Here is a 24,032-nt window from a genome sequence, read left to right on the forward strand (position 1 = left end):
GGGCGTATTCGTATTGGAGTTGTGTGAAAAAACTTATTTACAAGCAATTAACTTTGATTTAGTGCATAAAAGTAGTAGCAAAAGATGGGCGATTCGCTGGATAACACCGACACTTCGGTGGATCCAGGTGTGAACCTGTCCATTGCCAATTACGACGCATTTGCCAATTATCTTCGCAAGGCGGTGACAATTCTGCTGCCGGACGAAGATGTTGTGCCGGATTCGTTGAATAATGCATTGGACGATCCCATCAATCAGGAGACGATCCGCAAGTTCTTATCCGATCCTCAGGTGCAAGCGTTGTATGTGCAGCGCAACTGCATTAAAGGTAAGTTTGAATTTTTCAATTTTCCAATCAGTCCAATTGTCCGACCAACTGCACAAAATGGCGTCGCATAGAAGCAACGGCAACCTACTTGACAGATAAAATGGATGGAAATCTATTCTGTTCCGCAGAAACTTTGAGTTCTTATACATATTCACACATTTTTCTATGTGCAACTTGCATTCTTTAATATAATTTGGATAAAAATCAATTGCCTATCAGATTTTTCATGTTTTCTGCACCGCTTGGTGCGCATGACGTCATGCCAGCTGACTCACAGCTGCTATTCATGGTGCAAGAAACAAGATTGCGCATCTTCATGAAATCGTGTGTCGTCACAATTTTAATTTGCACCAAGAATTTAAAAAAATTCGATTGCTTTGCGAAATAGATTTATAACATTTTTTAAAATATTATTAATTTAAAATAATTTCTGTAAAACTAATATTTTAAGTATTTACAAACTGCTTAGTCGTATGTTCGCAAGCAAGTTACGTCACGCTCAGAGAACAAAAACATTGACAACGTTTGCGAACAACTTCTCACTCATTTGACTATGAACAACAACCGGTTGCGCAACGTTGCCGGCTTGTTTAACGATGAGTGTGGCCAGATATTGTAGTGCTTGCCGGTTGACGGCTTGTAAATAAACAAACGACAGCTGATTTTGCGCATTGTTTGCGGAAACGTGCGCGAACACGACCTTGAGCTGCATGACTGTGTATTCCATTGACTTGTGACTTTGAACGTTGCCTCGCATCAGGGTCAAGCGATGTGGGAGCAACGCACGCTCAAGGTTCAGACCTTGAGTGCACGAAATTTGAAGGTTTCACCTTGGCCGTTGAAATTTCGAAGGTTGTCACCTTGGTAATGAATTGATGTCAGTGCCATTGCCTTCGTCGTGTCATTGAACGCCAGGGCCAGATAATGTTTTGTGCATTGAGTGAAATGTGGGTGAAGGTGAAAATATTGATAACGTTATTCCGATTGTATGTGTTTTGCCGTTAATTAACTTTCACTCTCGTTCTCGTTCTGACACACAGAGGATGATACCGAACAACCGGCGGAAAGTGAGGATGAGAAGGAGCAGGTGACTTATCAAATCAGCAATGATGTGCACTTCACCAACAGCCGCATGGCTTCGCTGGCTTGCATTAAGCGTGGCGTTGTCGTCGAGGCGGACAAGTCCATTCATTCGCAACTGCGTTTGATTAACTTTTCGGATGGTTCACCTTACGAAACCTTGCATGCGTTCATTAGCAAGTCGCTAGCACCGTACTTCAAGTCGTATGTCAAGGAATCGGGACGTGCGGATCGAGATGGTGACAAGATGGCACCATCGGTGGAGAAAAAGTTGGCGGAACTGGAAATGGGACTGTTGCATTTGCAGCAGAACATTGACATTCCAGAGATTACGTTGACTGCGCATCCAGTGGTAAATCAGGTCATACGCAAGTGTGCTGATGAGAACCACAAGGCCAAGGTGGTTGATTTTGGTGACAAGGTCGAGGACTCGTCGTTCCTTAATCAGCTGCAGAACGGTGTCAATCGTTGGATTACTGAAATCAAGAAAGTAACCAAGCTGAATCGTGATCCCGGCTCGGGCACCGCACTGCAGGTAAGCCTACACATACATATTATATCTCACTTTACTAATTAATATTGTTGCTTAGGAAATTTCCTTCTGGCTGAATCTGGAGCGTGCTTTATATCGCATTCAGGAGAAGCGTGAGTCGCCAGAAGTGGCTTTAACCCTTGACATTCTTAAGCATGGCAAACGTTTCCATGCCACCGTTTCGTTTGATACGGACACCGGCTTGAAACAAGCTCTGGCCACTGTTGCCGATTACAATCCGTTGATGAAAGACTTCCCAATCAACGATCTGCTTTCGGCCACTGAGCTGGAGAAGATTCGTCCTGCTGTACAGCAGATTTTCTCGCATTTGCGTAAAGTGCGCAACACCAAGTATCCCATTCAACGCTGTCTGAAGCTCATCGAGGCTATCTCGCGTGATCTATCGCAGCAGTTGCTGAAGGTGTTGGGCACACGTCGCCTTATGCACATTCCCTTTGATGAATTCGAGCGTGTGATGAATCAATGCTTTGAGATCTTCAGCTGCTGGGATGATGAGTACGACAAGCTGCAGGGCTTGCTTCGTGACATTGTCAAGAAGAAGCGTGACGAGCATCTGAAGATGGTTTGGCGAGTGTCGCCGGCCCATAAGAAGCTGCAGACACGCATGGAGCATATGCGCAAGTTCAGGCGTCAGCATGAACAGCTGCGCACTGTCATCTTGCGTGTTCTGAGACCCACTAAGCAGTCGGCCAATGACGATGGCAGTGTCGTTGAAAGCAAGCAGCCGTACAGTCTGGATGCCGCTGATGCCAATGCCATTGAGGAGGTTAACTTAGCCTACGAAAATGTCAAGGAGGTGGACTGCCTGGATATTACCAAGGAGGGCTCCGAGGCTTGGGAGGCAGCTGTTAAGCGTTACGAAGAGAAGATTGGTTAGTAAACCATCTATTTCTTCTGTAGTTTTTATTAAAACCGTTTTATTTATTTCAGATCGCGTGGAGACACGTATCACGGCTCATTTGCGTGACCAGCTGGGCACAGCCAAGAATGCCAACGAGATGTTCCGCATCTTCTCGCGCTTCAATGCGTTGTTTGTGCGACCGCATATTCGTGGCGCCATTCGCGAGTACCAGACGCAGTTGATACAGCGCGTCAAGGACGACATCGAGGCACTACACGAGAAGTTCAAGGTGCAGTATCCGCAGAGCAAGAGTTGTCGCCTATCCTCGGTGCGTGATCTGCCTCCAGTGGCAGGCTCCATCATCTGGGCTCGTCAGATCGACAACCAGTTGACGATGTATCTGAAGCGTGTCGAGGATGTGCTCGGCAAAGGCTGGGAAACTCATATCGAGGGCCAGAAACTGAAGGCCGATGGCGATAGTTTCCGCGCCAAGCTGTCCATTTCGGATGTGTTCCACGAATGGGCTCGCAAGGTGCAGGAGCGTAACTTTGGCAGCTCGGGACGCATTTTCACCATCGAGTCGACTCGCTCTCGCATTGGACGTGGCAATGTTTTGCGTTTGCGTGTGAACTTCTTGCCAGAGATCATTACGCTGGCCAAGGAAGTGCGCAACATCAAGAACTTGGGCTTCAGGTGAGTCGATTGATCAAGTTACTTTACAACTTTGTATTGATATGCTCTTACTTCTTATAGAGTTCCATTAACCATTGTCAACAAGGCTCACCAGGCCAACCAGATTTATCCCTATGCTATTTCGTTGATTGAAAGTGTGCGCACCTATGAACGCACCTTGGAGAAGGTATGAAATGCTTTTTAAACAAGACACAGCACAATCATTTCACGTTACACAACACAACACCACATAGAGATCTTCTCTCATCCAAGCTGGTGCAATAGCTCTTTTTATTATCTTTTCTTTAATGTTATTGTCTATTTATTTATTTAGTTAACTTTTACTTTAGACATTTACATATTGTTCACATTGTTTTTGCCAGCCTTAGGGGCTCTTTTTGTATCGCATTGCTTTGCTTCCGGCGTGCAGCTTGAATTTTGTTATTCACAAGAACACTTAAAACACTTTTTTGAACACCTCTTACACCTTACACCCAACACCTTACATAAGCATAGACAGTACAACCTTTTTTAAATCAACCAAAACAACCAACAAAACCTCTCTTTCATGCAGCTTAATAATAGGAGTCTAGCACTAAACTCAGTATTCAAGGTAGTGTCGTTTGTCCCCCCTTAAAAATATATATTTATATAGTTGTTGCTACCATAGTTTTGTTGTTCAACTCCCGCATGCATTATTTTATATCTCTATTTTCTCAACTTAATTAAGACTGTTTACTAATGCGTATCTTATGCCCACAGATTGAGGATCGCGCCAGCATTGTGCCACTCGTGGCTGGACTACGCAAAGAGGTGTTGAACCTTGTCTCCGAGGGTATTGGCCTCATCTGGGAGTCATACAAACTGGATCCCTATGTGCTGCGTTTGTCTGAATGCGTCACCCAGTTCCAGGAGAAGGTAAACTTGAAATACAGAAAGTTTATCATTGGAATTTCATTAATAAATTTTGCATTCTAGGTCGATGACTTGCTAGTGGTGGAGGAACAACTCGATGTGGATGTGCGTTCGTTGGAAACATGTCCCTATAGTGCAGCCACTTTTGTCGAGATTCTCTCCAAGATTCAGCATGCTGTCGACGATCTTTCCCTGCGTCAGTATTCCAACCTCAGCGTTTGGGTGACGCGCCTCGACGAGGAGGTTGAGAAGAAGCTGGCATTGCGTCTCCAGGCTGGCATTCAAGCCTGGACTGAAGCGCTCACTGGCAACAAGAAGGAGGTGGACACCTCCATGGATACCGACGCTCCAACTCAGCCCACACACAAGTTGGGTGGCGAGCCGCAGATTCAGAATGCTGTGCATGAGATTCGCATCACCAATCAGCAGATGTATCTGTATCCTTCCATCGAGGAGGCACGCTTCCAGATCATGCAGCAATTCTTCGCCTGGCAGGCCATTGTCACCTCCCAGGTGCGTCTGCAGAGCACACGCTATCAGGTGGGCTTGGAGAAGCCCGTCTCGCAGACTTATCGCAATCTGTTAACTAAGTTGCCCGATGGCAAGATTCTGGAGAATGCCTACGGTGCCATCGATCACAAGATTAGCGATGTGCGCAACTATGTCGACGAATGGCTGCGTTACCAGAGTCTCTGGGATCTGCAGGCGGATACTCTGTACGGTCGCTTGGGCGAGGATGTGGACTTGTGGATCAAGTGTCTGAATGACATCAAGCAATCTCGCACCACCTTTGATACGTCAGATACACGTCGTGCTTATGGCGCCATTATAATTGACTACGCCAAGGTACAGGCCAAGGTGACATTGAAGTACGATTCGTGGCACAAGGAGGCGTTGGGCAAGTTTGGCACTCTACTCGGAACCGAGATGACTACGTTCCATGCCAAGGTGTCCAAGTCACGCACGGATCTGGAGATGCAGAGCATCGAAGCGGCCAGCACATCGGATGCCGTCAGCTTCATTACCTATGTCCAGTCGCTGAAGAAGGACATGATTGCCTGGGACAAGCAGGTGGAGGTGTTCCGCGAGGCTCAGCGTATTCTGGAGCGCCAGCGTTTCCAGTTCCCCAACAACTGGTTGCATGTGGACAACATCGAGGGCGAATGGTCTGCCTTCAATGAGATCATCAAGCGCAAGGATACCGCCATTCAAACTCAAGTAGCAAGTCTGCAGGCTAAGATTGTGGCCGAGGACAAGGCTGTGGAGACGCGCACTGTTGACTTCCTCAATGATTGGGAAAAAACCAAGCCCACTGGCGGTAAAATTCGTCCCGATGATGCGCTGCAGCAACTGCAGATCTTCGAGAGCAAATATTCGCGTCTCAAGGAAGAGCGTGACAACGTTGCCAAGGCCAAGGAGGCACTCGAATTGCAAGAGTCTGCGGTGCCCAACAACAGTGCGGAGCGCATGAATGTCGCACTCGAGGAGCTGCAGGATCTGCGTGGCGTTTGGAGCGAACTATCGAAGGTCTGGACCCAGATCGATGAGACACGCGAGAAGCCGTGGTTGTCGGTGCAGCCGCGCAAGCTTCGTCAGCAGTTGGAGGCCATGATGGCACAGCTGAAGGAGCTGCCCGCTCGTCTGCGCATGTACGAATCCTATGAGTATGTGAAGAAGCTCATCCAGAGCTATATCAAGGTGAACATGCTGATTGTGGAACTCAAGTCGGATGCCTTGAAGGAGCGTCATTGGAAGCAATTGACAAAGCAGCTGCGCGTCAACTGGGTCATCTCTGATCTGACTTTGGGTCAAGTGTGGGACGTGAATCTGCAAAAGAACGAAGGCATTGTCAAGGATATCATACTTGTGGCCCAGGGAGAAATGGCGCTGGAGGAGTTCTTGAAGCAAGTGCGCGAATCGTGGCAGAACTACGAACTGGATTTGATCAACTACCAGAACAAGTGCCGCATCATTCGTGGCTGGGACGATCTCTTCAACAAGGTCAAGGAGCACATCAATTCTGTGGCCGCCATGAAGCTGTCGCCTTACTACAAGGTCTTCGAAGAGGAGGCTCTGACCTGGGAGGAGAAACTGAATCGCATTAATGCCTTGTTCGATGTGTGGATCGATGTGCAACGTCGCTGGGTCTACCTCGAGGGCATCTTCTCGGGCAGTGCCGACATCAAGACACTGCTGCCCGTGGAGACATCACGTTTCCAGAGCATCAGCTCCGAGTTCTTGGGCCTCATGAAGAAGGTAACCAAGTCACCCAAGGTTATGGATGTGCTCAACATTCCGGCCGTGCAGCGCTCGCTGGAACGTTTGGCTGATCTGCTGGGGAAGATTCAAAAGGCGCTTGGCGAGTACTTGGAACGCGAGCGTACTTCGTTCCCTCGCTTCTACTTCGTGGGCGACGAGGATCTGCTGGAGATCATTGGCAACAGCAAGAACATTGCTCGCTTGCAGAAGCATTTCAAGAAGATGTTCGCCGGGGTTGCTGCCATTCTGCTGAACGAGGAGAACAACGTCATTCTGGGTATTTCTTCACGCGAGGGCGAGGAGGTGCACTTTATCAATCCCGTGTCCACGGTGGAGCATCCCAAGATCAACGAATGGTTGTCGCTGGTCGAGAAGCAAATGCGCTTCACTCTCGCCTCGCTGCTGGCTCAAGCTGTGCAGGACATTAAGCAGTTCCGCGATGGCAAGATTGATCCACAAAAGTACATGGAATGGTGCGACAAATACCAGGCACAAATTGTAGTGCTGGCAGCTCAGATTCTTTGGTCGGAGGATGTGGAAGCTGCCTTGCAACAGGCATCTGAAAGCAACAATGCCAAACCCATGCAACGTGTGCTCGGCAATGTGGAGAGCACCTTGAATGTGCTGGCCGATTCGGTGCTGCAGGAGCAGCCGCCATTGCGTCGTCGCAAGCTGGAGCATTTGATCAATGAGTTTGTGCACAAGCGTACGGTTACCAGACGTCTGATTACCAATGGAGTCACCTCGCCCAAGTCCTTCCAGTGGCTGTGCGAGATGCGCTTCTATTTTGATCCTCGCCAGACGGAGGTGCTGCAACAACTTACCATTCACATGGCCAACGCACGATTCTTCTATGGATTTGAGTATTTGGGCGTACAGGATCGTCTGGTGCAGACACCGCTCACGGATCGTTGCTATCTGACCATGACACAGGCGTTAGAGTCACGTTTGGGTGGTTCGCCATTCGGTCCAGCCGGTACAGGTAAAACTGAATCGGTGAAGGCGCTGGGCAATCAGTTGGGTCGCTTTGTGCTCGTCTTCAATTGCGATGAGACATTCGATTTCCAGGCCATGGGACGCATCTTTGTCGGTCTCTGCCAGGTGGGCGCCTGGGGATGCTTCGATGAGTTCAATCGACTCGAGGAGCGCATGTTGTCTGCTTGTTCGCAGCAGATTCAGACCATACAGGAGGCACTCAAGTATGAAATGGACAGTAACAAGGAGAGCATCACCGTGGAGCTGGTGGGCAAACAGGTGCGCGTCTCCCCGGATATGGCCATCTTCATCACCATGAATCCTGGTTACGCTGGCCGTTCCAATTTGCCCGACAATTTGAAGAAACTCTTCCGTTCGCTCGCCATGACAACACCCGATCGCCAGCTTATCGCAGAGGTCATGTTGTTCTCCCAAGGCTTCCGTTCGGCCGAGAAATTGGCCTGTAAGATTGTGCCCTTCTTCAAGCTCTGCGACGAGCAATTGTCCAACCAAAGTCACTACGATTTTGGTCTGCGTGCGTTGAAGTCTGTGCTCATCTCTGCGGGCAATGTGAAGCGTGATCGCATCATGAAGATCAAGGAGCAGATGCGCCAACGTGGCGAGGAGAATATCGATGAGGCTTCGGTGGCTGAGAATCTGCCCGAGCAAGAGATTCTCATTCAATCGGTGTGCGAGACAATGGTGCCCAAGCTAGTGGCCGAGGATATACCACTACTCTTCTCGTTGCTCAGCGATGTGTTCCCCAATGTGGGTTACACGCGTGCCGAGATGAAGGGCCTCAAGGAGGAGATACGCAAGGTGTGCCAGGAGGATTATCTGGTGTGCGGCGAAGGCGACGAACAAGGCGCCGCCTGGATGGAGAAGGTAAGTGTCCTAGTCCGTTTTAGTCATGCTTGACCATTTCATAACATTGGATTCACTTCACACACGCCTGCTAAAAAAAAAGGGACTCGGCTCCACTTGGGTCGACAAAGTAACTAATTCAAATAATTCCCATTTGCCAAGAGTTGTTTGTATTACCAGTCCACTAATTCAAGTGTTTTTCCCATCCAGGTTCTACAACTCTACCAGATCTCCAATCTCAATCATGGTCTGATGATGGTGGGTCCCTCTGGCTCCGGCAAGTCGACTGCTTGGCGCACGCTGCTTAAGGCACTGGAACGCTTCGAGGGCGTTGAAGGTGTGGCTCATGTCATCGATCCCAAGGCTATTTCCAAGGAGGCACTTTATGGTGTGCTTGATCCCAATACACGCGAGTGGACCGATGGTCTCTTTACCCACATTCTACGTAAGATTATTGACAATGTGCGCGGCGAGATTAATAAGCGTCAATGGATCATATTCGATGGTGATGTCGATCCCGAGTGGGTGGAGAATCTCAACTCTGTGCTTGATGACAACAAACTCTTGACGCTGCCCAACGGTGAACGTCTCTCGCTGCCTCCCAATGTGCGTGTCATGTTCGAGGTGCAGGATCTGAAGTTTGCCACCTTGGCTACAGTATCTCGTTGTGGCATGGTTTGGTTCTCCGAGGATGTGCTCTCCACAGAGATGATCTTTGAGAATTATTTATCGCGTTTGCGCAGCATTCCGCTGGAGGATGGCGACGAGGACTTTGTGGGCGTAATGAAGCCCGCCAAGGATAAGGAAGAGGAGGTCTCCCCATCGTTGCAAGTGCAACGCGATATTGCGCTGCTATTGCAGCCATTCTTCTCAGCCGATGGCATTGTGGTGCGCACTTTGGAATACGCCATGGATCAGGAGCACATCATGGACTTTACACGCTTGCGTGCGCTGAGCTCGCTCTTCTCTATGCTCAATCAATCGGCACGCAATGTGCTCAACTTTAATGCACAACATCCCGATTTTCCTTGCTCCGCTGATCAGCTTGAGCACTACATACCCAAGGCATTGGTTTACTCCGTGCTCTGGTCATTCGCTGGCGATGCCAAGCTCAAGGTGCGCATCGATCTCGGCGATTTTGTGCGCAGTGTGACCACTGTGCCGTTGCCAGGTGCCGCTGGTGCACCAATCATTGACTACGAGGTGAGCATGAATGGCGAGTGGGTGCCGTGGAGCAACAAGGTGCCAGTCATTGAGGTGGAGACTCACAAGGTGGCCTCGCCGGATATTGTGGTGCCCACGCTGGACACTGTGCGTCACGAGTCGCTGCTCTACACCTGGCTGGCCGAGCACAAACCATTGGGTAAGTTATTTTAGTGGAACAACCTAGTTTCCTTATATTAAACTCTACTCTTCCAGTGCTCTGCGGTCCACCTGGTTCTGGCAAGACCATGACGCTCTTCTCGGCGCTGCGTGCGCTGCCCGATATGGAAGTGGTTGGGCTCAATTTCTCTTCGGCTACCACGCCAGAGTTGCTGCTCAAGACGTTTGATCATTACTGTGAGTACCGCAAGACACCCAACGGTGTGGTCCTGTCGCCTGTGCAGATTGGCAAGTGGTTGGTGCTTTTCTGCGATGAGATCAATTTGCCAGACATGGATTCATATGGCACACAGCGTGTTATCTCGTTCCTTCGCCAGTTGGTCGAGCACAAGGGCTTCTACAGGGCCAGCGATCAGGCTTGGGTTTCGCTGGAACGTATTCAATTCGTGGGCGCTTGTAATCCGCCTACAGATCCTGGACGTAAGCCACTCTCGCATCGCTTCTTGCGTCATGTGCCGATCATTTATGTGGACTACCCCGGAGAGACGTCGCTCAAGCAGATTTACGGCACCTTCTCGCGTGCTATGCTGCGTCTGATGCCCGCATTGCGTGGCTATGCCGAGCCTCTGACCAATGCCATGGTCGAGTTCTATTTGGCATCGCAGGATCGCTTCACACAGGACATGCAACCGCATTATGTGTACTCGCCACGTGAGATGACCAGATGGGTGCGCGGTATTTGTGAAGCCATTCGTCCGCTAGACTCGCTGCCAGTCGAGGGTCTGGTTCGTTTGTGGGCTCACGAAGCGCTGCGTCTGTTCCAAGATCGTTTGGTGGATGACACAGAGCGTCGGTGGACCAATGAGAACATTGATTTGGTCGGACACAAGCACTTCCCAGGCATCAACCAAGAGGAGGCATTGCAGCGCCCCATTCTGTACAGCAACTGGCTGTCCAAGGATTACATGCCGGTGAATCGCGAAGAGCTGCGCGACTATGTGCGTGCTCGCCTCAAGGTCTTCTACGAGGAGGAGCTCGATGTGCCGCTGGTGCTCTTCGACGAGGTGTTGGACCATGTGCTGCGCATTGATCGTATCTTCCGCCAGCCACAAGGTCATTTGCTGCTCATCGGTGTCTCTGGTGCCGGTAAAACGACGCTGTCTCGCTTCGTAGCCTGGATGAATGGTCTGTCCATCTTCCAGATTAAGGTACACAACAAGTACACCAGCGAGGACTTCGATGAGGATCTCCGTTGTGTGCTGCGTCGTTCAGGTTGCAAGGATGAGAAGATTGCTTTCATTTTGGATGAATCGAATGTGTTGGACTCGGGCTTCCTCGAGCGCATGAATACGCTGTTGGCTAACGGCGAAGTTCCTGGTCTATTCGAGGGTGATGAATACACCACTTTGATGACACAGTGTAAGGAGGGCGCACAGCGCGAAGGACTTATGCTAGACTCTAGCGATGAGCTGTACAAATGGTTCACGCAGCAGGTGATGCGCAATCTGCACGTTGTCTTCACCATGAATCCCTCAACCGATGGCCTCAAGGATCGTGCTGCAACATCGCCAGCTCTGTTCAATCGTTGTGTGCTCAATTGGTTCGGTGACTGGTCGGATTCGGCATTGTTCCAGGTGGGCAAAGAGTTTACCACTCGCGTGGATCTCGAGAAACCCAACTGGACGTCACCAGACTTCTTCCCAGCAGTCTGTCCGCTGGTCCCAGCGAATCCCACGCATCGCGATGCTGTCATCAACAGCTGCGTATATGTGCATCAAACATTGCATCAGGCCAACGCTCGCTTGGCCAAGCGTGGCGGACGCACCATGGCGGTGACACCACGTCATTACCTGGACTTTATTCATCACTTTGTCAAGCTGTACAATGAGAAGCGCAGCGATTTGGAGGAGCAGCAACTTCATTTGAATGTGGGTCTGAATAAGATTGCCGAAACTGTGGAGCAGGTGGAGGAGATGCAGAAATCGTTGGCCGTTAAGAAGCAGGAACTGCAGGCCAAGAACGAGGCAGCCAATGCCAAGCTGAAGCAAATGTTCCAGGATCAACAGGAGGCCGAGAAGAAGAAGATTCAATCGCAAGAGATTCAAATTCGTTTGGCCGATCAAACCGTCAAGATCGAGGAGAAACGCAAGTACGTCATGGCTGATCTGGCTCAGGTGGAACCCGCTGTGATTGAAGCACAACAAGGTGAGTTTTACGGAAACCAATCCGTAGTGGGGCGGGCGGGCTTAGTGTTACGTTTAAGCAGAACAGTTTCTAAGACTAGCTTAAAATTTACTTTAATTTTAATGTGTATTTAAATCGAATACTCCCAAACACACACACAAACACTTTTGTTATACACACACCGATCTGACTCGCACACAAATCGTTAACAAACACAGCCGTTAGCTCGATTAAAAAGAAACACCTGGCCGAGGTGCGTTCTATGGCAAATCCGCCGGCTGTGGTGAAACTGGCCCTGGAATCGGTCTGCGAGCTGCTCAATGAGAGTGCCACAGATTGGAAGGCCATTCGTGGCATACTCGTTAAAGACAGTTTCATATCCTCGATTGTTAATTTGGAGACTGACAAGATCACGTACGCAATTCTTTCTTTATCTCTCACACTACACTCAACACACACTATCACACACACTCAGTATTCAGTCTCATGCTCAAGTCAAAGTGTCGTAATCTGATATCGTATCGTTCACATCATATTTGCATTTTATATATATAACATAACTAAACAATTACAAAACGATAGTGGAACATTTCTATAGTGAAACCAATTTCAATATTAAATATTGTAGCAAAAGAATTTATTATTTTTCAAAACCTTGTCTGCTTTTCGTGATCACCCAAAATTCTAGCTTGGGCTTTCTTAAACTCTGAGTTCTAGCTGATTATACGAATGGACAGACAGAAAGACGGATATAAAATAAAGATAATTCATTCCTCATATCTATAATATAATACAACTTCTTATAGAAATGTTCAACTCTCAATAATTATATTCCATACTCAAACACCTACACACACTCTGCATACGCAATGCACTAGCAAATATACATAACCTCAAAAAGAATATCGAACATTCATAACCTCAAAAGTTACTGTGTATAGCTGTAAAAAAAATCAATTGTGAGACGCAACTAAGTGTAAACTAAAGAACGAGCTGTAAAGCGTTGTTTAATACCTAACAAGGTGTGCAGGAAATCAATCAAACAGGCATTATGATAATATTACAATAATAATAATATTAATAGAACCCATATATAAGGATGATTTATATAGGGGGTTCGTTAGTTAATAATCGTTGTTGTAACATTTCGTTAGGCTAATTTTACGAGTTTAAGTGCCATGTTGTGTGCCATGTATTTTGTATAATAATTCTGATCCTTCATGTTAACCAAACGAATCAACGAAAACGATCTCTCGAACTCGAATCATCTGAATAACCAGCGGTGAAGTCAATACGCAAACAGCAACTCGTTGAGGTTCGAACGATGGCAAATCCACCGTCTGTGGTTAAATTGGCACTCGAGTCGATCTGCCTGCTGCTGGGCGAGAATGCGACTGATTGGAAATCGATCCGCGCTGTGATAATGCGTGAAAATTTCATTAATTCTATTGTATCTAACTTCGGTACAGAGAACATAACGTAAGCATGAACCAAACAAATTATTAATTCACGTTTACAGTTTCAATTTTTCCTCTTTTTTTATTAATTAATTGTTTACTGTTTAATTGAGTGTAGAAAAGTTGTTTCTTTTGTTTCCTTTTTTTTTTTTTGAGTTTTTTGATTTTTTTTCTGTTCTTGTAGTTGAATGATTAAGCGAAGCTGCGTTGTTATTGTTGTTGATGTCTTGTAAATATGTCAACCTTAACTACTAAACAATAACTTGGTTAATTGGCTCTTTAACTTGTTGTATTGATTTTAATTGGTTTATATTTGGTGAAATTATAGCGATTATTCCATTCCTAACCAACTGCTTTGCTTGCTTAATCCATACAAAATAACTTGACACCTTTTGTACGCACCGCATTTATTAATATCGAATCTTCCCCGATGATATAGCGATGAAGTTAGGGAGAAGATGAAGTCAAAGTATTTGAGCAATCCCGACTATAACTTCGAGAAGGTCAATCGTGCCAGTATGGCTTGCGGTCCTATGGTTAAATGGGCCATTGCTCAGGTGAGTAATCGAAATTATTAATTTCTATTCTCAGTTCTAATACCAACCCTCTTGCAGATTGAATACGCTGACATGTTGAAGCGCGTTGAGCCGCTACGTGAAGAGTTGCGCTCGCTGGAGGAACAGGCCGATGTCAATTTGCATAGCGCCAAGGAGACCAAGGATTTGGTGGAGCAATTGGAGCGCAGCATTGCTGCCTACAAGGAGGAATATGCACAGCTCATCTCACAAGCTCAGGCCATCAAGACAGATCTGGAGAATGTGCAGGCCAAGGTGGATCGTTCAATTGCGTTGCTCAAGAGCTTGAACATTGAACGCGAACGTTGGGAGTCGACCAGCGAGACCTTCAAGTCACAGATGTCTACAATTGTAGGCGATGTGTTGCTCTCGGCTGCATTCATTGCCTATGGTGGCTACTTTGATCAGCATTATCGTCTCAATCTGTTCACTACATGGTCACAGCACTTGCAGTCTGCAAGCATTCAATATCGTGCGGATATTGCACGCACCGAGTATCTGTCCAATCCGGATGAACGTCTGCGTTGGCAGGCAAATGCTTTGCCCACCGATGATCTGTGCACTGAGAATGCGATTATGCTGAAGCGTTTCAACCGCTACCCGTTGATCATTGATCCTTCTGGCCAGGCGACGACGTTCCTGCTGAACGAGTATGCGGGCAAGAAGATTACCAAGACCTCGTTCTTGGACGATTCGTTCCGCAAGAATCTGGAGTCGGCGCTGCGTTTCGGTAATCCTTTGCTGGTGCAGGATGTGGAGAACTACGATCCTATTTTGAACCCTGTACTCAATCGCGAATTGCGTCGCACTGGCGGTCGTGTGCTCATCACGTTGGGCGATCAAGACATTGATTTGTCGCCCTCGTTTGTCATCTTCCTGTCGACACGTGACCCGACTGTGGAGTTCCCTCCGGACATCTGCTCTAGGGTGACTTTCGTCAACTTTACTGTGACACGCAGCTCGTTGCAATCGCAGTGCTTGAACCAAGTGCTGAAGGCCGAGCGTCCGGATATCGACGAGAAGCGTTCCGATCTGCTGAAACTGCAAGGCGAGTTCCGTCTGCGACTGCGTCAGTTGGAGAAGAGTCTGTTGCAAGCGCTCAACGATGCCAAGGGCAAGATTCTGGACGACGATTCGGTCATCACAACGCTGGAGACGCTGAAGAAGGAGGCCTACGATATTAATCAGAAGGTGGATGAGACTGACAAGGTCATTGCCGAGATCGAGACGGTGTCGCAACAATATTTGCCGCTGTCGGTGGCTTGCAGCAACATGTACTTCACCATGGATAGCTTGAACCAGGTGCACTTCCTCTACCAGTACTCGCTGAAGATGTTCCTCGATATCTTCTCCACGGTGCTGTACAACAATCCACGTCTCGAGGGACGCAGCGATCATTCGGAGCGTCTGGGCATTGTCACTAAGGATCTGTTCCAGGTGTGCTACGAGCGCGTGGCACGCGGCATGTTGCACAACGATCGTCTGACCTTTGCGCTGCTCATGTGCAAGATTCATCTGAAGGGCACCAGCGAGTCTAATCTCGATGCCGAGTTCAACTTCTTCTTGCGCAGTCGCGAGGGTCTGCTTGCAAATCCCACGCACGTGGAAGGTCTGAGCGGTGAGCAGATTGAGGGCGTCAATAGGCTGGCCACACGTCTGCCTATCTTCCGCAAACTGGTGGAGAAGGTGCGATCTATGCCTGAGCTCGGCGCTTGGTTGCAGCAGAGCTCCCCCGAGCAATGCGTGCCACAGCTGTGGGACGAATCGAAGGCGCTGAGCGCCATTGCCAGCTCCGTACACCAGTTGCTGTTGATCCAGGCCTTCCGACCAGATCGTGTCATTGCCGCTGCTCACAATGTTGTCAACACAGTGTTGGGCGTGGACTTTATGCCCAATGCCGAGCAGGAGTTGGACTTTACTGCAGTTGTAGACAAGCAGTTGAACTGCAACACACCCGCTTTGCTGTGCTCCGTGCCCGGTTTCGATGCATCTGGCCGTGTGGATGATTTGGCTGCCGAGCAGAATAAGCAAATCTCCAGCATTGCCATTGGTTCCGCCGAGGGCTTCAATCAAGCGGAGCGTGCCATCAATATGGCCTGCAAGAGCGGTCGCTGGGTGCTGCTGAAGAACGTGCATCTGGCGCCACAATGGCTCGTGCAGCTGGAGAAGAAGATGCACTCGCTGCAACCGCATTCGGGCTTCCGTCTCTTCCTCACCATGGAGATCAATCCCAAGGTGCCCGTCAATCTATTACGTGCTGGCCGCATCTTTGTCTTTGAGCCACCGCCAGGCATTCGCGCCAACTTGCTGCGCACGTTCTCGACGGTGCCGGCAGCACGCATGATGAAGACACCAAGCGAGCGTGCTCGTCTCTACTTCCTGCTGGCCTGGTTCCATGCCATCGTCCAGGAGAGATTGCGCTATGTGCCCTTGGGTTGGGCCAAGAAGTACGAATTTAATGAATCGGATCTGCGTGTGGCTTGCGATACGCTGGACACCTGGATCGATACTACGGCCATGGGACGCACCAATTTGCCACCGGAGAAGGTGCCATGGGATGCTCTCGTCACGCTGCTCTCACAATCCATTTATGGCGGCAAGATCGACAATGACTTTGATCAACGGTTGCTGCAATCTTTCCTGAAGAAACTCTTCACGGCGCGCAGCTTCGAGGCGGACTTTGCGTTGGTGGCCAATGTGGATGGCGCCTCGGGAGGATTGCGTCACATTACCATGCCGGATGGCACACGTCGCGATCACTTCCTCAAGTGGATCGAGAACCTCACGGATCGTCAGACGCCTTCATGGCTGGGATTGCCCAACAATGCGGAGAAGGTGCTTCTGACAACACGCGGAACGGATTTGGTGAGCAAGCTGCTCAAGATGCAGCAGCTGGAGGATGACGATGAGCTGGCCTACAGCGTCGAGGAGCAGTCCGAGCAGTCGGCATTGGCTGTGGGACGCGGCGAGGACGGTCGTCCGTCCTGGATGAAGACACTGCACAACTCTGCCACCGCTTGGCTGGAGCTGTTGCCCAAGAACCTGCAAGTGCTCAAGCGCACGGTGGAGAACATCAAGGATCCACTTTATCGCTACTTTGAGCGTGAAGTCACCAGCGGAGCTCGTCTCCTGCAGACCGTCATCTCGGATCTGCAAGATGTGGTGTTGATTTGCCAGGGCGAGAAAAAGCAGACGAACCATCATCGTTCCATGCTGTCTGAGCTGGTACGTGGCATCATTCCCAAGGGCTGGAAGCGTTACACTGTCCCAGTGGGCTGCACTGTCATCCAGTGGATCACGGACTTCAGCACACGTGTGCAGCAGTTGCAGAAGGTGTCGCAGCTGGTGTCGCAGGCCGGTGCCAAGGAGCTACAAGGCTTCCCCGTCTGGCTGGGTGGATTGCTCAACCCCGAGGCCTACATCACGGCCACCAGGCAATGCGTAGCTCAAGCTAATAGCTGGTCGCTGGAGGAGCTCGCCTTGGACGTCACCATCACGGATGCTGGACTCAAGACGGATCAGAAGGACAGCAGCTTTGGCGTCACCGGTCTGAAGTTGCAGGGCGCGCAGTGCAAGAACAACGAACTGCTGCTGGCATCCACGATTATGATGGATCTGCCCCTTACCATCCTCAAGTGGGTCAAGTAAGTATTGAATTGAACTTTTCTTAAATCAGAGATTAATCCGAGATTTTTGCAGAATATCTTCGGAGCCAAGAGTTAGCAAGCTCACGTTGCCTGTTTACTTGAACTCCACGCGCACAGAGCTGCTCTTCACCGTGGATTTGGCTGTGGCCGCTGGCCAGGATTCGCACAGCTTCTATGAGCGCGGCGTGGCCGTGCTGACTTCCACAGCATTGAACTAAGTTCCCACTTATACTTAATCCCACTATTCTAGTAATGTTTCTGTATTCCAAATAGTTTTCAAAACTTTTCTTTGCTGTCTCTATAATTTACTTTTTTTTTTAAATATATAATCACATTTAACAACCCCAAAAAACGATTTCAAGTTGAATTGAAAGCATGGCTTTAAGAAAAAGATTGGGACAGCGACAATTACTGTCCGCCTCGCAGTGTTCATCTTGGAGACAAATGCGTGGGATTACCTATCGCATTCCGCAGCAGTTTGCCGAGGATATGGCGAGCACGTCGTTGGTGCTGGTCAGGGAGGCGCGACGTTTTGTCCAGGAGTGCTTTTCTCGCGTGGGAATGTCCATGGAGAAGCAGCGTTGCATCACCGATTTGCTGCTGGCGGCCGATTACAGAGGAGTCCACGGATCGGGCATTAATCGCTTGGATATGTACCTGAGTGATATACAGAATGGTTATGTGGACATCAAGGCGGAGCCTAAACTCATACACAACACATTGACCACAGCGCATGTGGATGGCAATCGAGCCATGGGCGTCTTTGTGGCCAACTATTGCATGGATCTGGCTGTGGAGAAGGCACGCCAGACGGGCATTGGTTTCGTGGTGGCCAAGCAATCGCATCACATTGGCATGGCAGCGTGGTATGCATTCCGTGCCGTAGCCAAGGGCTTTATCGGTTTGGTGATGTCGAATGCGGCGCCAATGATGATGCAACCGGGTTGTCGATCGTCGAGCCTTGGTGCCAATTGCTTGGCCTTTGGTGCCACCGGCAACTGGTCGCACCTTATGATGGACATGAGCACCACTGTGCGGGACATTGGTGCCATCGAGTGGGCATTCATGAACCAGGAGCAAATACCTAGGGGCTGGGCATCGGATGTCAATGGCATGCCCACGACCTTTCCCAATCTGGCTTTGTCCGCCCAGCAACTCTATCCGATTGGTGGCAACAAGGGTTTCAGCTTGGCGGCAATGATTGATGTGTTGTGTGGCGTCATGTCGGGTGCCGACTATGCCACGCGCATTCCACGCTGGTGTGCACCTTGCCAGGGACGGAGTCCGAATCTGGGACTCGTTATGCTCGTCCTTGATCCGTGCTTCTTTGTGCCCAATTTTAAGGAACGTCTCGATGACTTTAATCGACGTATTCGCAACAGCAGTCCAAGGGATGAGGCGAATCCTGTTAAGGTGCCTGGCGATTTGGAGAAGCAGCACATGGACTACGTGGATGATCTTGGTGCGCTGCCCTATCCGAATCTTCTGCTGGCCAAGTGCAAGCTCATCGCCAATATGCTCTGTGTGAAGCCCATGCAGCTCGCCTTCACTTCCTGCGAACGACACAGTTCTTGTCTCCACTAGATGACGGCACTTTTTATTTTGCAAAGATGTCGCTCCACTGAATTTGCCGCAAATTAAATATATGTCCTTGCAGCGTCATCTTTTTTTTTGGACTATACTGGGTGCAGTTTGTTGATTTTTTTAGCGTCATCTGTTGAGGTTTAGTGATAAACTGGGTTCGTTTTGTAGTGGGTACACATTTGAAAAGGGATGTTTTAAACTGGGGAGGGTTGTTGTCTTCAGGATTTACTGGGTGCACTTGTTGAATAACAGGAAATAGGAAAAGTTTGCAAGAGATGGCGCCACGATATTTTTGAAATTTCTGGTGTTACCAGTATTGAAAGGATATGCTATAGACAAATATTTCGTGAACAGCTTTAAACAGCTATAAAAATATAATGTGGCATATCTACTAAGAAATGTTTGGTATCTATAGAAGATTACAAGATTTAGCGAATAGTTTTCTATCAACGTACAAACACGTTAATAGCTATTTATGTGTTTTAATTATTATTTATTTGTATGTTTACATTAAATAAAAGCTAATAATACATAAATTATCCATCAATCATCATGTGAAATTGTTGAAAATAAGATAGTTTTCAATCGAAATAATTTGAGTAATATAATTTTCTTTTGTATTAAGACCTACTTTATTTTCTTTAATTTCACATAATGTGCTTAGTTATAAATGATAATTAATAGAAATATAGTGTAAATTGAAATAGTTTTCAAATTGAACATTTTGCTGTTTATATATTATTTACAATTCTACATATGTGCTTCAGAACATTAAATTGACTACAATTATTATAGATTAATTATGGAAAAATAAACATTTAGTTTTGTTAGTTAAAATTTAAAATAAACTTTCTCCATTTATATTCTCGTAAAGCTAACTAAAGTTCAACAACTGCCACATGAATCAATGTCAGGCAAATGACGAGTTCAATTTATGTGACAAATTAAATGGATTCCCTGCAGAGACAAAAGTTGTGCTAAGTCTCGAGCAATAGACTAGACCTTCAAACATGCAGCACACAGACTTTCGTTTTCCGATCTTAAAATGTATGTTGCACAGTTCGACTTGAACGACTTGTGCATACTCTGTAAAAATTAAATAGCTCGAGATTGTAAAGAAATTATTCATAATTCTAAATGCTCAAATAAAATGACCTAAATTAACTAAAGAACAATTGCCTAAAAATATAAATAAACTAAAATGATCTAGAATAATAAGCGCTCTATACAAATTGTTCAGATCGAAATTGTAAGCTAATGAGTAGGTAATGTTAAAATTAACTGTGTAGAGGTTTTAAATGAATTAATTGCTATAGGGAACAATTTTATAATTTTAAGCAAACGAAATGCATGAAAAGTGGGCTGCAGTTTTTCCGGCCATGCTGTGAACTAGTTAAGGTAATTGCTGGAAAACTAAAGATGCAAATTTTGTGATGAATTATGCGAATTAGGCAACGCTTAAGGCACTGTCTATAAATACTACCAAGTGAATTGAGAGGTGCTTTATTTGCTTTGCTGAAATGGACAAGGCAACTGCAGTTTGGCTGCTCTTGATCACCGGAATCTGCTTTGGAGTGCAGGCACAGCAGACGAAGGATGCACAACAGACACTGGATGAGTTTCGTCAGCGATATCTGATGCCATTGCTCTCTTCGGGCACAAGGAACTGCACCCTGACAGCCTGTGAATCTCTGAGGATTATTTCCCAGCTGCTGCTGCTCATCAAGGCGTTGCCTAATGGGACAACGACGGAGCAACCAAAGCCACGCAAGCCGAGCAGCAATGGAGAGACAAAAACTGGCGACATGTCTTCTATGTTCAATCTTGCCGAGTTCGATAAGCGAGTGCGACAGATCGAAAGTCGTCTGAGATCGGTGGAGCAACCAATTTGGCATTTGGCCAGTGGCAGCGAATTGGAGTGGAATCATTGCACTTCGGGTGTGTGTCGCTGCAATCCGGATACAAAGAGTTTCGCCTGCTGGAATACGAATTTGAAGGCGGTGCCAGTTACACAAGTGATTCCCATGAATATGGTTTCGATTGATTTATCCCGCAATTCACTCTCCACACTGCACAAGGATACGTTTCGAGGATTAACGCTGCTAAAGCAACTCGATATTTCAAACAATGTGCTGGACTTTTTACCCTTTGATCTGTTTCAAGATTTGGACAGTCTGCTGCAGCTGTAGGAAGCGATTATTTAAGTTTTACTTTCTTAACTTTAATTTCTCTCATTTTTAGTCGAATTCAGAATAATCATTTGGAGGACATTGATGCACGTACTTTCTGGAAGCTGCGCAATCTCAATTTGCTTGATCTGGGCAAGAATGCTATAGCTCTGCTGCCCGAATCGGTTTTCTATCATGCCCAGCGTTTGACTGTCATCAATTTGTGCGATAATCAAATTGCCACCTTTCCACCGAATCTGCTCAGGGATCAGATGATGCTCGAGGAACTTGACATGTCGCGGAACAAGATCGAGGAACTCATCTCAGGCAGCATGCGATATCAGACAAAGCTGAAGTCCTTGGACTTTGGTTGGAATCAAATAGGTAAGTGAACTGACTAAGCATGACAGTATATAACATTAATGCAATGAAAATAAAAGACTTTTAAAAACTCAAATCCCAAAATAACCTTCAGGATGAGTTGGAAATTTATGAATTTTTTAAATTTGTCTTTTATTACATAGAACTAAAATTCTTTTTAATTATTTTCGCTTGATATTTAAATTATATTTTTTGGAAAATATTATTTTTAATTGAAACAGTTCTTATTATATAATTGTTTTTAAAACGTTCCTACAACATATTTTTTTAAACTTTCTTTCTCAGCCAAGATCGAGGATGACTTCTTCGAGGGATTGAAGAGTCTTCAGGTGCTTATGCTGCACAACAATCGCATCACTTCAATATCAGGCACCATATTCAACAACTTGGCTAATTTAGTCACGCTAGATCTCACTATGAATCGCATAAGTCATGTAAGCGACTGCAGTGGAAAATTCCTTCACGGGTAAAACAAGTTTTCCTCTATGCAGATTCATGGTCAGGCGTTTGTTGAGCTCAAGAACCTCAATGAATTGTTTCTCGGCCAGAACTCAATGTCGAGCATTCCGTCTGATCTGTTCCTGCATGTGAGCGCACTCACCCGCTTGACCTTCTTCTCGAACAACCTGACCACACTGGAGGCCAACGACTTTCAGGGACTGACTAACCTTAAAATCCTTATGCTCAACAACAACATACTGAAGCACTTTGACTCGAGGGCATTTGCACCGCTCACCCAACTGGAGAAACTGTGAGTGCAACCGATTACCAATAAACCATCGAATGACCTAACTCTCCTCTAGTCGCATTGACTCCAACAAGCTGATGTATCTGCCACACGGGGCACTCCATGGCCTGGACAAGTTGGTGGCCGTGAAGCTGGACAAGAATCCCTGGCATTGTGATTGCCGAGCATTGTATTTGGCGCGCTGGATTCGCGAATTCGTGGTGAAGCTGTGGGACGGTCAGCAGCCGATGTGTCGAGGACCCGGTGACCTTGGTGGCCATGAGGTCGGACTGTTGCGGTACGATGATCTGTGTGACGGACAGTGGGCGAGCATGTTGTCGTTGTCGCCGCGGTTACCGGTGCGCAAACATCGCATATCCACACCGATGAACTATACCGACTATTTCAATTTGTACTTGAAGCATATCTATAACGCCACCACCGATGAGGAGCTTAAGGAGGCCGAAATCACCAGTGTGGCCATTAAGAAGGTACACGTCGATTAAAGTAAGACCAAAAACTCCCCCTCAGGTTAGAGTCATAAATAATTTACTGTTGGAAAGTCGCTATTTAAAAATTGCCAATGTGCATAATTGTTGTCTATCTCTATCTCGCTCGCTCGCGCGCACGCTAGCTGTGCGGCCATTTTGTATTAATATTGTCGCCGAATGAACAAATAGCTCTTCAAAGGAAACTGGCGCCCTCTATCGTCCCTCCCCAGTCCGCTGTTTGGCAATGCACACAAATTACGGACATGTCTCGCGTGCTTCGGTTTTTAGCCATGTGTCTGCGCGTCTAGGACACCAGCTTTTTACCTAACCAATTTATTGCTTCCGTCGCTAGGTACGCTTCCCCTTCTCCCATATTTCCTGCCACCGCCCCCCTTGCTTCTCATTGTGTCAGTGCACTGCTTGCTAGTTTTTGCCGTTGTCCTTGCAATTTCCATGTGTTGACATTGCCCACATTCACTTCGCTCTCTCTCTCTCTTCCCCTTTCCACTTCACTCCGTTCCTCTCCCACTCCCACTCACATTCACTTCACTTTCGGTCGGTGCCGGCTGCTGTCTTTCCTGTTTCTCGTTTCGCCTGTCGCCGCGATAGTCGCCGACTCTCCGACTCTTCGACTACCGTCTATCGCCTATCCCTTCCTGTGTGAAACGGGCAGGAAAAGCGATGGGTTGAGATGAAGCGAAAAGAAAGGGAACTACAACAGCATATAGTATATAGTGGGAGCTCGCATGCAGACAACAAATGCATTTTATACAAAATTTGCAAGGCAAATATTAAAAAAATTGAATGCCGCCATTGTTGTTTGTGTCACTGTCTCTGCTGTCTGGGGCTTCTTGGATCGCCCAAGGGGGCTGTGTGTGTGTGTGTGTGTGTGGAACAGTGCTGATTGCCTTTAAGTGTCTCCCCCAATAAACTGTCAACCCTTTTTGCCTCAGCCGATTTTAAGCACCCTACACGCCGCTCCTTGAACTGCTCACTCCACGCTTGCAA

The 24,032-nt window shown here is 47.6% G+C and overlaps 3 protein-coding genes across 10 annotated transcripts; all 3 read left to right on the forward strand.

Annotated features, from left to right (window-relative positions):
* The first annotated feature begins 84 nt into the window (after positions 1-84).
* On the forward strand, positions 85-17,915 carry LOC132791873 (dynein heavy chain, cytoplasmic). 8 transcript variants are annotated; one of them, XM_060800976.1, is made up of 15 exons: positions 85-328; positions 1,369-1,943; positions 1,999-2,833; positions 2,892-3,495; positions 3,556-3,661; positions 4,049-4,087; positions 4,237-4,392; positions 4,453-8,508; positions 8,591-8,617; positions 8,698-9,850; positions 9,907-12,015; positions 12,213-12,408; positions 13,891-14,008; positions 14,066-17,670; positions 17,726-17,915. In XM_060800976.1, the coding sequence occupies exons 1-15, from the start codon at positions 85-87 to the stop codon at positions 17,889-17,891; spliced, it is 13,989 nt and encodes a 4,662-aa protein (XP_060656959.1). In that variant the 3' UTR covers positions 17,892-17,915. The 8 variants fall into 8 exon arrangements, with proteins under 8 accessions (XP_060656959.1, XP_060656958.1, XP_060656961.1 ...); XM_060800975.1 differs by lacking the exon at positions 12,213-12,408 and adding an exon at positions 13,275-13,473; XM_060800978.1 differs by lacking the exon at positions 8,591-8,617.
* Positions 17,916-18,048: 133 nt separating this feature from the next.
* LOC132791876 (uncharacterized oxidoreductase YjmC) lies at positions 18,049-19,325 on the forward strand. The gene has a single exon (XM_060800986.1). It carries the CDS (start codon positions 18,049-18,051, stop codon positions 19,255-19,257), a length of 1,209 nt encoding a protein of 402 aa, XP_060656969.1. The 3' UTR covers positions 19,258-19,325.
* Positions 19,326-20,777: 1,452 nt separating this feature from the next.
* On the forward strand, positions 20,778-24,032 carry LOC132788288 (leucine-rich repeat-containing protein 15). Its single transcript, XM_060795620.1, has 6 exons — positions 20,778-21,442; positions 21,499-21,809; positions 22,092-22,240; positions 22,298-22,557; positions 22,610-22,892; positions 22,956-24,032. The coding sequence occupies exons 1-6, from the start codon at positions 20,778-20,780 to the stop codon at positions 23,037-23,039; spliced, it is 1,752 nt and encodes a 583-aa protein (XP_060651603.1). The 3' UTR covers positions 23,040-24,032.

The sequence above is a fragment of the Drosophila nasuta genome, chromosome 3 (assembly GCF_023558535.2).
Source record: "Drosophila nasuta strain 15112-1781.00 chromosome 3, ASM2355853v1, whole genome shotgun sequence".
In the NCBI taxonomy this organism is placed as follows: Eukaryota; Metazoa; Arthropoda; class Insecta; order Diptera; family Drosophilidae; genus Drosophila; species Drosophila nasuta.